The 18,774-nt window shown below is 37.4% G+C and overlaps 4 protein-coding genes across 4 annotated transcripts; 2 read left to right on the top strand and 2 right to left on the bottom strand.

The window, feature by feature from the left end:
* Window positions 1-125: 125 nt before the first annotated feature.
* LOC113767621 lies at window positions 126-2,713 on the bottom strand. Its single transcript, XM_027311774.1, has 3 exons — window positions 2,695-2,713; window positions 1,891-2,169; window positions 126-522 (listed from the first exon to the last, which is right to left on the bottom strand). Exons 2-3 carry the CDS (start codon window positions 2,060-2,062, stop codon window positions 425-427), a joined length of 270 nt encoding a protein of 89 aa, XP_027167575.1. The 5' UTR covers window positions 2,063-2,169; window positions 2,695-2,713; the 3' UTR covers window positions 126-424.
* LOC113767618 (pentatricopeptide repeat-containing protein At1g80880, mitochondrial) lies at window positions 2,508-5,467 on the top strand. Its single transcript, XM_027311770.1, has 2 exons — window positions 2,508-3,261; window positions 3,869-5,467. The coding sequence occupies exons 1-2, from the start codon at window positions 2,648-2,650 to the stop codon at window positions 4,947-4,949; spliced, it is 1,695 nt and encodes a 564-aa protein (XP_027167571.1). The 5' UTR covers window positions 2,508-2,647; the 3' UTR covers window positions 4,950-5,467.
* Window positions 5,468-7,141: 1,674 nt separating this feature from the next.
* LOC113767620 (lamin-like protein) lies at window positions 7,142-8,148 on the top strand. Its single transcript, XM_027311773.1, has 2 exons — window positions 7,142-7,488; window positions 7,607-8,148. Exons 1-2 carry the CDS (start codon window positions 7,302-7,304, stop codon window positions 7,939-7,941), a joined length of 522 nt encoding a protein of 173 aa, XP_027167574.1. The 5' UTR covers window positions 7,142-7,301; the 3' UTR covers window positions 7,942-8,148.
* A 4,626-nt stretch (window positions 8,149-12,774) lies between these two features.
* Window positions 12,775-15,311, bottom strand: LOC113769548 (putative receptor-like protein kinase At1g80870). Its single transcript, XM_027314024.1, has one exon. It carries the CDS (start codon window positions 15,205-15,207, stop codon window positions 13,021-13,023), a length of 2,187 nt encoding a protein of 728 aa, XP_027169825.1. The 5' UTR covers window positions 15,208-15,311; the 3' UTR covers window positions 12,775-13,020.
* Window positions 15,312-18,774: the final 3,463 nt, after the last annotated feature.

The following is an 18,774-nucleotide window of genomic DNA, read 5'->3' as shown; positions in this document are numbered from 1 at the left end:
AATTTCGGTTTTCGGGATACATTCAAACTTCAATCCATCCTTTTGCCGGATGCAGAGTATGAGATGGTGATATTCTAAACCAACACCATCCTGGCCGTATTTCTGATGACAATAAGGCACATCAATTGACTCCCCAACCGTCTGATTTTCATTATTAATGCAGAAGTTTCCTGCTTTCCAATTTCTTGAAATAGAAATGCTCTTCTTGAACATGATGGTCAAATCAAATGTAAAAGGGAGCCTACGCCTTAACAATTCACATATAAACAACCGTGCAGCAACATTATAACATCTGAAAAATCCTAATGAAGCTTCCATTACTCTCTGTTGAGCACAAAAAATAGAACGGACTAGGGTGGTATAAAGGAAACAGCAAGTCCGATGAACCATGATCAGACAATCATCGAGCTAGCTTTTCCCCACACTAAGATGTTGAAGCTGCTGATGAACCTTTTGAAAGTCTCTCACTTCGTGCTTTATCAGCTCTTTCCATATAGTCCTGATGAGATTGCTGTTTTGAGCCTGAAAGTGGAAAAATTTTTGTTAAGATCAGGTATAAATAGAAAATTCAGTTTTCCATGCTTGATCAGTAAGTGAAAGAAAGCAACCAATGCAGAGCGTGAGATACAGCTTTCGTGCTAGTTTCTCAACATTAACAGACGACAAATGAGACAGAGATCCACAATTACATGTTTGAAATCTATCATGTTCATTACAATCTTGTTAGACCAGTGGACTATCAGCTCCATTACATCTGGATCACACAAAGAAACGCACAGACATAGAATTCCAACAAGAACTATCCTAGCATATCTGATAAAGGAAGACAAGTGACGAAATGCAGATTTATTTTTTCTTTCCATGCATGGGCAAATAGGGAGAGGATAGAGCAACCTGATACACAATCTAATAAAAGAAAAATCTTATAGCGCTGGTGCAATCAACCTGAAACACAATGCTTGGAACAGCTATACAATTACTCAACGGTTCAGGGTCAACTCAATTTTAATCCACAAGGCTTTCACGCAAGATTCACTGCATTTTAGTACATTCAAACACATAGATTTGCCACATGATAAGACCCTTGAGAAGGCATTCTGTATGCATGTCTCCCAGAGAGAAATCTGACGAACTTGAAAAAGAGCTTGTGGGTAATCCATTCCAGTTAATCCAAACTTCGACTAGGTGAAGCAGAAGTTACTACTACAATCACATTGTTGCCTACTTCGTAATATGTGTAACCACTCTGGAAAAGAACTTCTGCACGAGGGTTGAGGTTGCTCTCGCAACAAGAACGGATATGTCTTCCATATGGTTAAAACTTGTTGAAGTCCAAGAAAGTTCAAGCATTTTTCGCTAGTCATACTTCGAAATCCAATGACCGCTATACTGGCTTTCTCATGTCAAATTATTCAACTGAACCATAAGAACATTCTCCCAGGTCACTGATCATAAGAACATGTTCTATCCTTGAATTGAGTAAAATAATGCCTGATCTTTCAGGCAAAATCTCACCTTTCTAAAGCTAAGGATTTCTACATTTCCACCCAAAAACAATTTGTTTCCCGTAAACCAATAATTGGCAAATACTAAATTAAAAAAAAAAAGCCCGAATTTCAAAACCATCTTAATCACTTGAATTGTCTCCAAAACACGGGACACCCCAAACAAAAAAGGGAAGGAAAAGACGACGACAACAACAGTCCTCTCTAGTAACCAAATAAATTCACAAAAAGGAGTTGGGGACGCGAAAATCTTTACAATTGGATAATAAAAACGTAATCTTTCCAAAACCAACCACAACTTGCACCAAGTAAAATCCTCAAATTTAAAAGGATCAGAGAGAAATTGTTTTGAAAAAAAAAAGGGAAAAATGTGAAAAGATGATACCTTTGTTCATGAGGTACCAAGGAACCCCAAAGAGGACGCCAATTATGGCTATGCCTGCGATGACATGCTTCTTTTCCCCACTATACAGGTAATGATCCAATTTAGCCCTGAAACCACCATTGCCTCCTCCACTCTTCCTGCTTCCACTTGTCTTGTTAGTTTCACTAGCCATCTTTAGCTCGGTCTCTTTCTTTCTCTTCTTATCTGAAAAGCCTTAAACCCTCCCCCTCAATTTTGTTGCTCTTTCGTTTCTTGATTCTGAGCTTAAATCCTTAAACCCTACGAAGAAAGAAAGAAATAGTGAATAGCCTTGACTCTAGAGGCCATCTGGGCCTAGTAGTGGCGGCACGTGTTGGCTCTGGGGGGACACTGTGCTTTGTTTGATCTAGCCACGTGACACTTTTTGGAGATTATTTTTCGTCGCGAAGGGATTGATAATTTGATATCACACTTACCAACTGCTTTATTATTTCCTCCATAAAAGAAAAGCAGAACTTATTTTTTTTGCCGTTTTATTGTTTTCTCCCTTCATAAAAGAAAAGCAGAATTTTTTTTTTTGGGCAAAAGAATTTTTTTTCCTGCTTTGCCAAAAAGAAAAATATGTATTTGTCTCTAAATTTGGTTGGCGAAAGACTCAATGTAATAATCTGCATCTATTTTGCAGGCAAAAAGAGGGCATGTGGGTAGTATCATTTTGTGTGCTCTCCTAAAAAGTGTTCTTAGGTCTCTCGTCCTAAAAAATGCTTCAGTTCTGAAAATGATAGGACTACTTATCCATGTTAGAAGACTCCATAGAGCACATACCTCACTCTTCTTGGCTCAACTCCTGAACCCACTAGCTCATCAAAAACTTTCATCTTGCTATACAGGTGCTTCTCCGTCGCATCATTCCATTGGGGCATTTCAGCAAACGCTTATCAACCCTTGTCACTCCAGTCTACAGAGCCTCCATTTCTCCGCATCCCATAGTTCTGACCAACGACACGTCTATGATGTCATCAACTTCCGTGAGTGTGTAAAAGAAACCCGTGAAAATGCTCAAGTGAGTCTCAGTGAATTGACTGAGTTAATCCAAAAAGCTAAGAACTTTGATTCCGGAGATGAAGCATTGGATTTTCTTGATAAGGGAGGCGTTAAACCCAATAAAGATTTGATTTTTTCCTCTATCTTTGCTTTGAGGAAAGAATGGAAGCTGGCATTCTTGTTATATAAATGGGGTGAAAGATGGGATTGTGTGGATGAAATGGTTCGGTGTTTGATGATATGGGTTCTGGGGAACCATACAAAGTTTGGTACTGCTTGGTCCTTGATTCATGACCTTTATAAAAATTCAGTGGATACCAAAGAAGCATTGCTCATCATGATTGATAGGTAAATGCAGAGTCTTGATGGTTGTATCTCCTTGATTAATGTAGATCGTCCGTAAGAAAGAGCAGGTATTCCAACTAGGAGATGTGATTCACTCACTACCTGTCAAACTTCAAATGATATCTTTCAGCTAATGTTGAATTTGGTAGCATATAAATTCCATTTGCAATATTAATTTGGAGTACAAGTCTGATGTCCCTAATTGTGAAAACCGGTTCCATCGTCCTCCCGTCGCTCCCTGTAGTGCTTGAAGAAATTCATTGCGGAAGAAACTCCCAACATAGATCTTGTTTAGCTACTAGCATGTTCATGCCGATTGCCAGTGGCGCAGTGCATTCCTTTTTGCTTGTGTGATTACAGATTTTACTGACGGATTTTGTCACTCTGTTTCTGTCGCACTTGTTTTGTTCAAAAGATTTAGTAGACATGTTCCTTCTAGAGTTTATTGAGAATCAAAATCCATCTGTTGTACAATAGTAATCCAGTCACTGAAGGCCAAAGCTGCCTGTATCTAACAGTCAAACGACTTCTTTTAGAGTCTTTTACAGTATCAGTATAATTGATTTTAACTTTTTTATTTTGGTGTTGTTCTTGTATTACAATTCACCAGGTATGTAGCAACAAATCAATTTGACAAGGCTGTGAAAACATTTGAAACTATGGAGAAGTTCTGCTTGTTGCCTGATCAGGATGCATTCTTCACATTTCTTAACATTCTCTGCAAGCATGGAAACATCGAGGAGGCTGAAGAATTTATGTTTCTCAACAAAAAGTTCTTTCCTCTGGTGACTGAGGGCTTTAACATAATTCTCAATGGATGGTGCAATATAGCAGTTGATATAGTCGAAGCCAAGAGAGTGTGGAGAGAAATGTCAAAATGCTGTATTTTGCCCAATGGGATGTCCTATGCGCACTTGATTTCCTGTTTTGCGAAAGTTAGAAATCTATTTGACTCACTCAGACTGTGTGACGAGATGAAGAAAAGGGGTTTTCAACCTGGCATTGAGGTGTATAATTCTTTAGCATATGTTCTGGCTTCTGAGAACTGCTTGAAGGAATCTCTCACCATTCTCAATAAAATGAAAGAAGCAGGTCTATGTCCTGATTCTACCACATACAACAACATCATAAGCCCTCTTTGTGGAGATATGAAACTCGAGGAGGCAAGAATGGTACTGGCTATGATGATAGAGGACAATGTCAGTCCAACTATTGATACATGCCATGCATTTCTTACTGGTGCAAGTTTAGAAAGAGCTTTTGAAGTTCTTAATCATATGAGTAAAGCCGGTCTTGGTCCAAACGGGAATACCTTTCTCCAAATTCTGGGAAAATTCTTTGAATTGAAGCAACCTGAAAGTGCCCTGAAGGTATGGCTGGAAATGAGGCACTATGAGATATTGCCTGATTTAGCACATTACAGAGTTCTGGTTGAAGGGTTAGCTAAATGCGGATTATTGGTCAAGGCTAGAGAATTTTACAATGAGATGAGATCTAAAGGATTTGCTAGGGATCCTAAGCTTGAGAAACTTTTCAAAGAACCAAGGAAGGATAGGCATCTTGAAGGAGACCGAAAGAGAACCATAAAACACAATGAGGAAGGCAAATCCTCATTTCATGGGAGAAATATTGCTATGCAAAATAGAAGAGGTACTAAAACTTCAAGCAAGAATAAAATAACTCGAAGTTGAGATTCTTCTGCTCTTTCTTGTGGCTTGGTAAATGCATATTTTTTGGCGATCAATGACTCATTGGGTCAGCCCGTGGATTTTAGCGTGGAAAATTTATATTTGATGTCTGCATTTGGGTGGTCTGCTGAAAGCATATTATTGATTTTGGAGATTGGCTAAACTAGGAAGATTGTTATATTTTTTCTCCTCTTCCTATATTTATGGAGGAGCTGTGCTTGGGCTGGTTCCATGGGCAGCATTGCAAGTCAATCTGTGCCTAGGTGAGCTGTTGCATTTTGCATTCTTTGGAGTCTCTGGTGTGCTTTGTGCTATTCAGTATCATGGAGTCATGGACTATGAATGAAATTCAGGAAAGAGCGGAGCTTCAACTTGAAGCTCAGTTATAACTTGTAAGCCTCTGAGGTCTAGTCCCCTGATGACTGGTATACTCAAAAAAGAAGAAGTGTAAGATGGTAAGGATATACTCATAAAAGTCAGTTTGAGAACATTGGCATCTTGAATGCAAAAGACTTCGCTCATTGGTGATTGCAAGTTTGCAACTTTAACTATCTAAGCCACCATTTTATCAGCAATTCAGAGGTTGGAATGTTCTGCCATTTTCACTCGAAATCATCAGATGTAGGGTCTAGTGTTTTGCAGGGATTTATGTGGTAATATTCTAAACAGGCCATGTGATTTTAGTTCGTTAAATGGTTAAGCTGGGAGAATTTGGATTCAATAGAATAAGCACACACACAAACACACGCATAGAGAGAGAGAGAGGGGGGGGGAACTGTGTGTTTATTTGCGGGATCAAGACTTCATGAAGGCCTGGTTCACTGATTACTCCATGTAATTGTAGATCCGCATTGTTTGGAAAACTCTTGATAGCAATCACTGGAACCGACTCAGCGTTTCGCGCCAAATCAAGATCTCGAGTATGGTGGAATTTGCAGGGCGATTCTTTAACGTAACGTTCCATGCTAAGTCCAGAATGTTGCCTATGGATAATTGGGATTGGGGAAGAGCGATTAGCGAGAATCAATAAACTAAACCAAAAGAAATGAAATGCGCATGAGATTCAAGCGTGACTTTTCAGGCTTTGCTCGCCCGTACCATTGGGGTCCATATCCCCGAATTTGATGTTTGTGCTCCAACATTTCACTAGTGAGTGTTCAAGTGCTTCCACCAAGAAAATATATTGGTCCCATCTCATCGAGGACGACGAGGAGAAGAATTTATCTATTTATTTATTTTTTTTGTTGGGTGGGTATCAAGAGAAAGAGAACGCCCTCTTGCTCTGGCTCGTCTACCAACCTTTTCTTTCCGTCGGCATCTTATCCAACACATCGGAAGCAAACGCCAAAATGGCCCAACCAATAATTGCTAAATTTGCTACATGACATGAATACAGTCACAGCCATATTAATTAACTTGAAACTTAGAATACCGGAAGGTCCACATCACAATTTCTGGCCTGGTACGGTACAGCCAAGTCCAGCCATTTCACAACTTGTATGTACCAGTCTTAAATATCTACAAAGCCATCCTTCAAATCTCGGGCTGGTTAAATGATTGATAAAAAAATCTGACATAACAATTTTTTCTCCAAAACAAATTGTTACGACTATGTATAAGTATAACCACCGCTAAAATGTTCTTTCTTTACACCTTCTACTTTAACTGATCTAATGATATATACATATATATGGCCTTAGCTTCATTAGAATTGCTAAGAACAAAAATAATAATAATAATAATTAATTTTTTCTACATTGACCGTGTCTATACTGTCAATTTTGAATGACTGACAATTATGCAAAATTTAAATTTAAAATCTAACTTTCGTATATGTGTCATAAATCTAACGATGATAGAGTGTATATACCCTCAATATATATAAAATTTACCCTAATAATAATAATGATGATGATGATGCTGATAAAAGGAAGAAAAGGGTACCCTGCAGTCTCGTTCTAGTTTAACTGATCTGATGATATATATGACCTTAACTTCATTAGACTTGCTAAGAACAAAAAAAAAAAAAAAAGAATAATAATAATGATAAAAGAAAGAAAAGGCAGTCTCCAGCATTCTATTTAGTGTTTGCTATCCGTTCAGGATTTTCTTGGATCCGTTAGATAACCGTTGTTTGTTTCCTTATTGGCTCAACTCTGCGGGGGCACCGCACTTTATATGACAGCTAGCTTCTTCCTGACAAACCCAAATTAGTAGCTTAGCAGTCTTGAAAAAGAAAAAGTGTAGTCAGTAGTGGACTGGCAGTAGTCAAGCACAGTCAAAAGAGCTGCAAGTACAGTAATCACCTCCCAAAACAACCATTCCAACCACCATCAACCCCAATCCAATCCAATCATGTCCAACTCAGCAGCTTCAACCCTGCTCCACCTTATCACCACTACCACCCTCCTCCTCCTCCTCCTCCTGACCACCAGAGTCTCCGCCACCGACCACATTGTGGGTGCCAACAAAGGCTGGAATTCTGGCATCAACTACACCCTCTGGTCCAACAACCAAACTTTCTACGTTGGAGACCTCATTTGTACGTACATATACTACTTTCCACCACGTACATTCTTTCTCATACGATCCACTTTGTATTTGTAAACAGCAATGTTATGTTTTCTTTTGGATTAATTTTGGTTATATATATGGGACAGCATTTAGGTATCAGAAGACACAGTACAACGTTTTTGAAGTGAACGAGACAGGTTACGATAACTGTACGATAGAAGGGGCAGTGGGGAACTGGAGCAGCGGCAAGGACTTTATCCCCCTTAACAAAGCTAAAAGGTACTACTTCATCTGTGGGACTGGTGGCTGCTTCAATGGGATGAAGGTTTCTGTCATCGTCCACCCTCTTCCTTCTCCGCCCAAGCCTGCCATTGCGGCCACTCATGCGTCCACTAAATCAGCCGCAGCCGCAGCGGCGCGTGGGATTTACTCCATGCTGGTCTTGATGGGTCTTTTTCCGTTTGTATGGATTGGGCTTTGATTGTGGATCTGGACTTCTTCTAGTTAGGCTGCATTCCTTTTTTTTTTTTTTTGAAAAAAAAAATTTGCTTTTGTGGGTGTGCGAAAAAATCCATTGCCTTTGATTTGTGTTTGTGTGTGGGATCCAAGTGTTGAATTTGGAGAAATTATTTTTTAGCCTGATTTAGTGGGAGATTGGTGAGTCATTAATTCATATTCATCTTGTTCATGTTGTCGTAAAGTTTTTGTTGAATTGTCTTCTTCCATAATTTTTTCGTCCGAATAAGGGCACGCCTAGTATATATGCAATTTAAAAACAATTAAAATGAATTTTGTTTTTCACATAAATACAATTTTAGACAAATTAATGAAAGAACTTCGATTTATAAGGTACAGTAATTTGGTAATTACAGCAGTTAAGGTGGTTATGAATAGTTATACTAGAAAAATATGATTAGGTTTGCATTGCCGCCTCTGATTTTATATATTGTATACCGATGACACTTGAGTTTTACAATGAACGGGCTGAAGGAGATGCCTTTCTCATTCAAAAGCCCAAAAACCTCTGGTGAACCCAATTGTCTAATTATTCTTCTTTTTTTTTCCACTTAAATAGAGAGAGAAAAACTAGACAAGCTTTTCATTCATGAATCAAATCAGCCAACATAATTGTTCATATACAAAGAGGAGTGGATGACCAGAAATTTGGGAAATCAAAGAACTTAGCTAGCTGGGCTAATGCGTGGGCTGCCCTATTACCAGTTCCCCTAACCCATTGTAGTTTTTTTTTTTTTTTTTAAATACTCTCTCTACCTTCTTCATATCCTTTTCACCTTCAATTATCAGAATTCAAACATTAAATCTGATAGCGGAAAAAACTCTAAGAACTCTCTCCTACCCCAAATCGGATAGATCTTCACCTTCTGCTTTCAAATTGTTAGAAGCAGAAGGTGAAGATCTATCCGACCTATTCAAGTTTGATCAATATCAACCGAAAATTACCATTCATTAAATTTAAAGCTTAGAACTTCGACGCAATTATGAATAAGTAAATTCAAATATTTATTTTCATTCTTTCGTTAAAGCCACACACCCGAGAGTTTAAATTTTGAGTTTTGACATTCTTCGCCATTACTAGCCCTTGACTGAAACCTCAATGCAGCAATTAAAAGCAGTTAATTTCATATTATTTGATTAGGCAAGCCACTTGACGAAATCTCTAAACATTTTTATACAGTGAGGGATGAGTGTGTTAATTGCCTGGTCTTATAGTAACTGAATTGATAAGACAATTCAACTAAATTGTACAGATTCTGTACACTAAAAGGATGGGTTGAATCCATTTACAGTACTGACGAACAAAGCCCAACATCCTACATTCCTACTTGACTGATGGGCCTCGACGGGACGCTTTGTTCTAATTTTGTAGTATTACTTCTTTATTATGACGCATGTTTTGAGGTACCGTATCTTTTTTTTTTTTTTAAGACCTACATTTATTCTATATTTTGAAGAAGAGACTTGAAGAGATCAAGAAAAAATTGGAGGAGATGAAACCACCTACCAGTCCAAACGAGTGCACTGTGCACTCGTTTGGAAGCCACTTAAAATGGCTTGCCACATTTTTGTGACCAATAATGAGAGGTAAGATTTGATTCCTGACCTCCCACCCCAGCAACTTTGGTGGTGGCATCATATCATATGGAGAGAAACAAAATGACAATAATGGCCCAAAGAGGGGGAAAAGAAAGGCTAAAGGATAAGAGCCAAATGAAATATCGATGATACGAACAGGACAAAACTTAATATACTTGTTGGCTTGTTGCTGCCAACTGATCATCTAAGTGATGTCTTGTTGATTGATCCCCAAATTTGTTGTCTAATCCAGAAGATTATATTGTCTTGACAAAGAAAAAACAAAAGGGATTGTTTCAGAATCTAGAATGGAATAAGAAAAAACAAAAGGGATTGTTTTAGAATCTAGAATGGAATTGTTTTACCAAGTTTATACTCCAACATTCTTTACTTGAAAGGAAGAGGGCAAAAAAAAAATTTAGTTTTTGGGTCAAATGACACATGGCATAACATTCCATAGCTGCGAGAAGTGCTGGTTCGAATTTTCAAAGGCATTGGATAAAAGAGATCAATGATATCTTGGAAAGAAAAATATTCGTATCACACAAAGAGTTGTTGAAGAGATTTTCCGCAATTAATTTCTGGATTTTTCTTTGCATAATTTTTTACAGAATTATTAAGATAGTCAGAATGAAGTCATTCAAAATGTCAATGCATTTCAATCTCAAAGCCCAAAAAAAAAAATCTATTATAGTGGGAAATCAATTTGCATTCAACGAATCTACGTTGGCATGATTATATATTGCTTCTTGAAGTTCTTCCACTCAACTCTTATAGATAGTTTGGGAGTTGAGGATAGAAAAGAAAAGAAGAGAATGGTTAAGTTATGAGAGAAAAGAAAGGATAAGAAAAGAAGAGAAGAGATTTTAATGTTGTTTGAGAGTTTATGAAAGAAAGGAAATGATTTTGGACATATTGGTCAATAAAAATTTTATTCAATAACTTTTCAAGGATAGAATGAGCAATTTCAAAATTTTTTGCAAGCTCTCCGCGGCTTTCCTTTGCTTTCTTTCGTATGGAAATTTTTTTTTTCTTCCAAATCAGTTGCTTTCTTTTCTTTCTATTTCACTAAATCTCTCAAACATTGGAAACATCTATCTTTCTCTTCCCTTTTTTCTTTTCTGCTCAAATCTTATCTCCCAAACTAGCCATGAATTGTTTATACTTATACATGCCTCTAGTGGACAAATAATATTGTAGCACAATGATTTAACCCAAAAAAAAAAAGAGAGAGAGAATCGCATACTTCCTTATCCTAAAAAAAATAGACAGAAATCAACTCTCAAAGTAGATTTCCATCTCTAAGGTGAGTGAGGTTGTCGGGATTGATCCTTATTAGCAATTTTCTTTTTTCTTTTTTTTACTTGCGTTATATACAAGTTTATTAATTGTATTTTTATCTTTTCAATAATTTTCTTATTTCATGTATATCACATCACATAAATAACAACGGTATTATTCTATTCAAAAAACAAGTTGAAAGAAATATAGTAATTTTCTATGCAAACGGACTCGTGACATTTTTGCCATGCAGCTAGGCATGGCCATGGTTCCATTTGGAACCGGGAACCGGACCGTTTGGAACCGGATCAGAACCGGAACCAAAACCATGGAACCAGAACCGTGGTAGAACCTTGGATAAAGGTTCCGGTTCTGGTTCTCTAAAAAATAGAACCAGAACCAGAACCGCCGGTTCCAGAACCGTTAAAAATAATTAATATAAGTAGTGAGATAATTCAAAAAAAATTAGTTGTGTTTAATAGGTTTTAAGAAAGTTTAAATTTTATGGACTTTCTATATATTTTATTAATTATTTAATTCTTTCTATTCATCTAATATCTATCATTATAATTTGTAAGTATTAAATTATTACTTACAATTTTTTTTTTGCTTATTTGCTATCAAATGACAAGTTTTGATGGTAGTAGCTCATCTTCAAAATCAAGCAAGCAAAAAAATATTTTTTGCAATATTTCTTCAAATGGAATCTTCAACATTGATGATTGTCCAACTCAAGAAAGTCAACACATGACAACCATTTGATAGTGTAATGTATTTTTTTAATTTGACAATGTAATGTACTTTTCATAAAATTTATATTATCTATTTATTACTTCTTACTTTGTAGAATAATAATAAAATTAAAATATGATCTTTATTTTGTATTTATTTTTTTACATTTTATTTGAAATTTTAAATATATTGTTATATTCGTATTAAAATTGGTAAGGATAAGAAATTAAATAAAATTGTATACAACCATTCCAAAATCAGGTTCTGGTTCTACCTCTTTGAAGAATCAGAACTGGCGGTTCTGGAACGTGCCATGCCAACATGCAGCTACGAGCATATATATATATATATATATATATATATATATTTCAATTGTTGGTTGTGTTGTGTGTGTTTAAAGGTACTGGTGGTTGGTGCAGACCGTGATGGTGACTCGTGTGGTATTGAATTTGACCACTCTTTTGAAGTTCAGGAAAACTTATTCCCTTTCCTCCTAAGGCTAATATTGAAGCAATCTGCTTTCCATTGGCATATAGCGTCTGTTAGGGCTTTAGGAAGTTACACAGTAAACAACAAAAACTGCCAGAGCGTGTGATGGCATTCATGAAGTGGACCAACTGCAGTCAAGTATAGCAGCGCAAAGTGGGTAGTGCCATGACACTAGTAGTAATAGTATCCTATGAAGTATGAACACCAGCTGCTAAAAATAGGGTCCTTGGATTCGAATATACAGAGGGGGAAAAAGTTAATGGAAAGTTTGTAGAAATTTTGTATATTTTCTCCCATCATCAGAAGAAGCGAGGAAAGTGGAAATTCTTGCTCACCAAATGAACAAGGAAGGATGGTCCAAGGAAGAGGAGAGGGAGGAGCCAAAACTGCTAATACCTACTGATACTGGCAGCAGTTTAACGCTCTAATGCATACTTTTTTCCTCTTAGTTAAAAACTTTTTGATTTCAATTCTCTGCTGGTGCTTCACCTACTCCATCCCCTTCTCCAGTAAAAGCAGGCCAAGTCGATTTCCACAAGGAGAAGTTAGGCATTATTTGTTTTACTCTCCAGTCCCCACCCTTTGTTCTTTCACTTTTCATGCCAACGGACCATGGCGTGAAAAAAAGGGAGAAGGGACGAGATGGGTTGACAATCATAACAAATGTTCGTCTTTGAAGTATGAGGTATACAAGCTCAGTGCTGCATTGTTTGGTTCAGATGTCAACAGTGCGATTTGATATTATTGTTTAGTAAAACATGAATCTAAGGACAAAAAAAGAGCAGCAGCATCAAGGGCCGCTGCAAGTGAATTCAATTCAGAAAAGCTTTCGTTCATCTATTTACATACAATAGAATAAAACTTGGCAATCAGCATCTACAATCTTGCATCAAAATAAACTAGCCTTTCTGGAAGAACATGATCATCAGAACCTTCCTCTCCTTTATGTTAACAAACTAAAAACCTATTCAGGATTGCTCTTCTGTCTCCTTCTTGACCTGCTGAATAATTTTGAAGGTGGAGAGGGAGAAAACTCGAATGGGAGTGGTGGGAGTTCCATTTCCCCTTTCAAGATCTTAAGAATGTCCCCAACATCTGGCCGTAGCTCAGGAACTTTTTGCAAGCAAGCAAGTGCCAAGTGAATACACAAGCTTGCTTGTTCCTTGCTGTAATCATCCTTTAGTTTCTCATCTATTATTTCTAATACATTTCCAGCATGAGCTAAATGCCTACACCAGCTTATCAGGTTTGCCTTTTCAAGCTTCATAGGTGAAGATAGCACATGTAATGGCCTTCTACCAGAGACAATCACAAGGATCAGAACGCCCAAGCTGTAAATATCAGCCTTCTCCATTAGATATCCACAACCACCATATTCAGGTGCCACATAGCAAAGAGTGCCTCTCATGCTAGTTGTGCTGCTCAATTGTCCACTAAAGAGATCTCCGCTCCACATATCGCTGTTTACAGAACGTGCATTCTTCTTCTTCCAACCCTTTCTAAAGCTAAATTCCCCATCCTGATTGTCTAAATCTTGGCTCTGTCGCCTTACACTTCTCCTCTTTAAGCAAAAACGTTTACCCAAACTGAAATGTGGCATTTTAAAGCGCTTCTTCATCCTAACGTCCAGTTCATTTACCTTAGTATTCTTTCTGCTAAGTTCATCAAGATGCTCTTCTTTCCACCATTCTTGCATCTTCCTGTGCTTCTTATTACGCGTTCTCCTCCACCGATTAGAACCCTCCCTCTCAACCCCATTATTAGGACAATCCAATCTGGATTCTTGTAATTGGTTTTCGAATTTATCTTCCACCTTATTTAGCTGCATTGAATTATCCACCAAGTCATTGTCTTGAGGAGAGGACTTCTTTTCATCATCCCAATCTGGCGTTGGGGATGGACAGATCTGGCTCCCAATCCACTCCATCACATAATCTTTACTACATAATTCACCACTTCCATCCTGTCTCCACCACCAATCTTTCCCCCATTGTTTGGTCCTGGTACCATGTTCATCCCCAACCAAAGCGGCATTCAGATTCAACTCTTTACCAAGTTCAACACCACTGAGCTCATTATCAGGATTCAGAAACTTGTTCGAATCTTCTCCACCACCATTTTCAACAACTGAAACCTCCTTCCCCTTAGCATTGCGACTCTTAGTATCGTCATCAATGAAAAAATTACCATTAAAGTTCAAAGAACCCCAGCTTAAACTTTTCAAACTGTGGAATGCTGTAGTATTTTTCGTGGAAGAGGAAGCTTGCAAAGCCAAAGCAAAATCAACCTCATCATGACTATCTACTGGAGTCCCAATTACAGGAGTCCCAGTTCCAGTTCCAGTTCCAGTTCCGGTTCCGGTTCCTCCGCCCCCAGTACCTAAATTCCCAGAAAGTTCCTGACTTTTCCACAACTCCTGACTCTTCCCCAGCTCCTGACTAAACATATCAACCCCGAATTCAGCCTCAAGCTTCAATCTGGACAAGCCGAAATCTGAAAGTTTAGCCCTGTACTCTGAGTCAAGCAGCACGTTACTAGGCTTCACATCCCCATGAATCACAGGTGGATCACATTCAAGATGCAGAAAGGACAATGCTTTAGCAATATCAAGAATGATATCAAACCTTCTACCCCAATTCAAACTCAAATTAGACTCAGAAAACAAGCTCTCTTGTAAGCTACGATTAGGCATGTATTCATAAACCACAAGCCTCCTACTCTTCTCTACGCAATATCCCAAAAGATTGACAATAAAAGATGATCTCAACCCACCAAGAACCTGCAGCTCATTCTGGAACTCCCTTTCACTCTGCAAAGAAGCTGAATCAAGAAGTTTGACAGCAACCAACTTTCCATCTTTGAGAATTCCCCTGTAGACTGTGCCAGACCCTCCCTTACCAATAGAATTGGATTCACCGAACCCATTGGTGGCTGACTTAAGCTCTTTGAAGGTGAATCTTTGAAGCTTGACAAGGGGGGTGGTGGAATCAAATGGGCTTGTTCTTGAACGATGGACTAACGAGTACCATAAATAATAAAGAAAATAAACAACTGCAAAGAGGATAATCAGAGAAGAACAGATGGTTACTGTTAGAAAGACTACGCTTGCTTTAGGCCTTGAGGTTGCTGAAAATGGCTGTCTTGAAGGCATTTTTCGACTCAGCTTCAATCTTCTAGTTCATGGGGTTTTTGAGGACGTATTGTTCGGGGTCTGTGGTGGGGAATGGCAGGGCTGGGCAGGGGGGAGTTGTCTGGGGAAGAAGGGAGTAGTATTTGTTTATGTTATGGGTTGCCTTTACAGTTGGGTAATCAAGTAGTATTGATTAGATTATGATGCATGGACTCTGTAAAAGAATCAGACTGGTATGAGTTTTGTAACGAGACGAGACATGGCACAGTACAATGAAAGTCGTACGTATTTCTGGGGTTGTTTAGTCGTTTTAGTGTAAGTTAGGAGGCCAAGGAGGAGATTAATGAAAGCAGAGGGAATTGTGGGGTGGGGGACCCAATCGGCTTTTGGGTTTTTTGACCAAAGAGAAAGTTTCTGCAGGTGATGGATTGGGGAAGAAAATTGGAGGGAAATTTTTTTTTTTTAATCTACGGTAGCCTTTTTTGTGTCATAAAGTACTCGTATCATACAAAGGTAATTTCCCTTGAAAAAATAAAAATGATAATAATAAAACTTGTTAAGAGAATTTCAAAATATTTTTCTTTCATATAACTTGTTTGGTTTCCAAAGTCCAAACACGGTACTGGCACTGCCAATGCTTATGTTTTGGCCAAATTCCCCCTTCCTCCGGGCGTAGAACCGCGGACTGAGAGTCAAGACTCAAGACTGTCCTGAGGTATTAGAACCATGAAATTTTGGTCCCACTATGCTGAGTTTTTACAAGTAAATCATAGAGCATAAAACTGCTGCTCTATTCTTATCAATTGAATCCAGACCTTAAATAGCTTCAGTTCTGACTCGACCTAGGCTTGTTTCCAGTTTAACACGACAAGAGGCTTTGTGGCTGAGAATTTTTTTTTTTTTTTTTTTTTAAAGAAAAGCCTTCTACATTTTTCAGCTAAAGCTACATTTAGGCATGCTTCATAAAGGAAAGGGAAAAAAAAATCAAAGAAAGAAAGAAAGAAAAGGATATGCTTTGTTTCATCATTTTTTTTGACTTTTGAGGTACTTGTAAATTGAACGACAACAGATTATGCACTCGTTTTACTAATAAATTCTTCACTTTTATTTGGCAACAAAAAGTCGTGTGCTAATCCGCAAGCTTAGGCAAAGATGTTGGCCTTTTGCAATTGCAATGTGGACCGGATCGGATCGGCAGCGTTTGGGTCTTTACGCAATTAATTAATGCTACCACAGAGTTTTCCACTTTCCATTAGCTCACCATCCCAAATGCATAATATTTGCTTAAATTTACCTTTTTATGAATAGGGAAAGGTTGGTGGTACTCCCTCAATAACTCAATTGTCTTCTCTCGAGGCATTTTTTTTTACTCGCATAGAAAAAGAACAAAATGGTCTATACATTTCATTTTGATTACAAATTTATGATGTAAATTCAATGCAAAATAGGGTCTAAATCATATGGTCAAAAAGTTAAAAAGAGTGCCAGTAACATTTCCCTTATGAAATCATATTTATTGTTGCCATTATCCTTTCAAAAAAAAAAATGTTGCCTAAAATACAGAGTTGCATTTTGCATAATAATTGTATGTTACCTATTCTATTCCTCCTAATTTCTAATTCTCAAATCTCAACAAAAAAGTGTAATATTGGTCCGTAGCTATGAGCAAAAATCATGATAAAAAGTACCACGTCTTTTTCTTTTTCTTTTTTGGGTTTTGGGGGGAGGGGGTTATATAAGTAACAATCTTTTTTTTTTTAATTTAATAAAACAGAATCTAAAAAAAGTTTGTAATTGTGTTCCTCTCCAAATATTTGAATTGAATTGTGGGAGATAATATGACTGAAAAGGAACATATTAGTAGTGCTCCTCTTCATGATTGCATGCGTGTGAATTTGACTGCTAGTGCTTTTAACCCCCGTGTCAAGTAGTATAGTATCAATGCTGAAGTGCTTTTTACGGTTAAAACTTAAAATTGGTATTGAGAATGATGTTCTTATGATGCAACTCATTTCTTGAAAATTAAAACCCTTCACAATTAGCAAGTTAATCCCCCCATGTAAGCCCTAGACTTAGATAGAGTGTTTTTTTTTTTGTTTCATATATGGATTAATCTTTTTTACGCTAGCTAACTGTGTATAAACTGTTAGCATTTGAGAAGTGATAATTATATAAAATTTAAATTTAAAATTTAATTTTTACATATATATCATGAATTTAATGATAATAATAATGTACACACTGTCAATTTGTATCAAATTTACTATTTTATAAATTTGAACAGGTTCCCATTTGTCTAGCTATCGTGGTTAGTTTTTGGTTTTTGAAGCATGCATGATTGAGCCATGCAATTAATAATTTAAGTTTGTGACATTTATAGTTAGGGGCTGGGGCACCATTAATAAGTGATCCTCATCTTCGTTTGATGTTGACATTAATTGCAGCAAGCACTAGTCTCACCTCCACCGCACTGTGCTTGTAACCAAAAGCAGAATTTGGACGTGTGGAAAGTTGTTCTTGTCACTTTGCTGCACTTGTTCTTAATAAGAAAGGCTTATCCTAATTAAACAGGTCACGGATCGCAGTATATCTTTCTCGTGCTTAGCCGGTTGCTGGCAGGCAAAAACAAACGTGGCTGCTGTTGCTGGTGGTGTTGGTGGCGGAAAATGTAGGACCATTCCACCAAGAAGAGGGTAAGAGATCACCAGAATTAATAAGGCTTTTGTGGTGGTTGGATTTCCTTCCTCTCCTTTGTGCTTCCTCGGTTTATCTTTGCTTGGGTACAGGGCTTGAAGCATATAGGCTTGGGCACCTTGGATAGTGAAAGGTATATAACATTATTGTGAGAGGTACATAGCTTAGGGAAACGGGTCTCACAAGTTGTGGATTTCTCCGGTTGAAATCTGTTGATGCAATTCTTTTAATTTTTGGTGCAAATTCATACACTTTGAGCATACATTTAAATTTATCAACTCATAAAATTAAATAAATGGAAAACTACAAATACAACAAAATTGTTAGGGATGGCAGCCGATCGGACACTCTCAAAAAATCCAATTTACCAAATTCTAATCCGCATATTTAAATCTTTCACCAAATTCAATTAGGTGACCTTACGCGTTTTAACTCTCATCACCAAGTCTTCTGGCTCTCGAGTTTGGATAATCCATCAAGTATCCTCTACTCACTAATTTGAATAGTTAAAAAAAAAGGAATTAACTATTATCAAATTAAAATTAATGCATGCATCATATTAAATTAACCCACTACGTTAAATCTTAAATTTGGATAGAGTCGTAGAACCTGCATAAGAGAAATTCAACATTTGTTTTGTGAAGGGCTCTACAAAAAGTTGGGTTAAAATTATATTTTATTAGACTATAAAATTAAGGCACGTGCATGCATCACATGTATCTGTATTTAGAGTTTGCTTATCAAACCTTATCGGATTATCTGTCAGCAATCTCTCGTCAATATCAAACCCTAACGGATTACTCATTGATCATCTAATCAGATTAACCATCGGATTGACTACTCACGTGCATTAGATTTTACCTTACCCATTAATATTCCTAAAAACTATATGAG

The sequence above is a fragment of the Coffea eugenioides genome, chromosome 4 (assembly GCF_003713205.1).
Source record: "Coffea eugenioides isolate CCC68of chromosome 4, Ceug_1.0, whole genome shotgun sequence".
In the NCBI taxonomy this organism is placed as follows: domain Eukaryota; kingdom Viridiplantae; phylum Streptophyta; class Magnoliopsida; order Gentianales; family Rubiaceae; genus Coffea; species Coffea eugenioides.
This window is presented reverse-complemented; position numbering and strand designations above follow the sequence as displayed.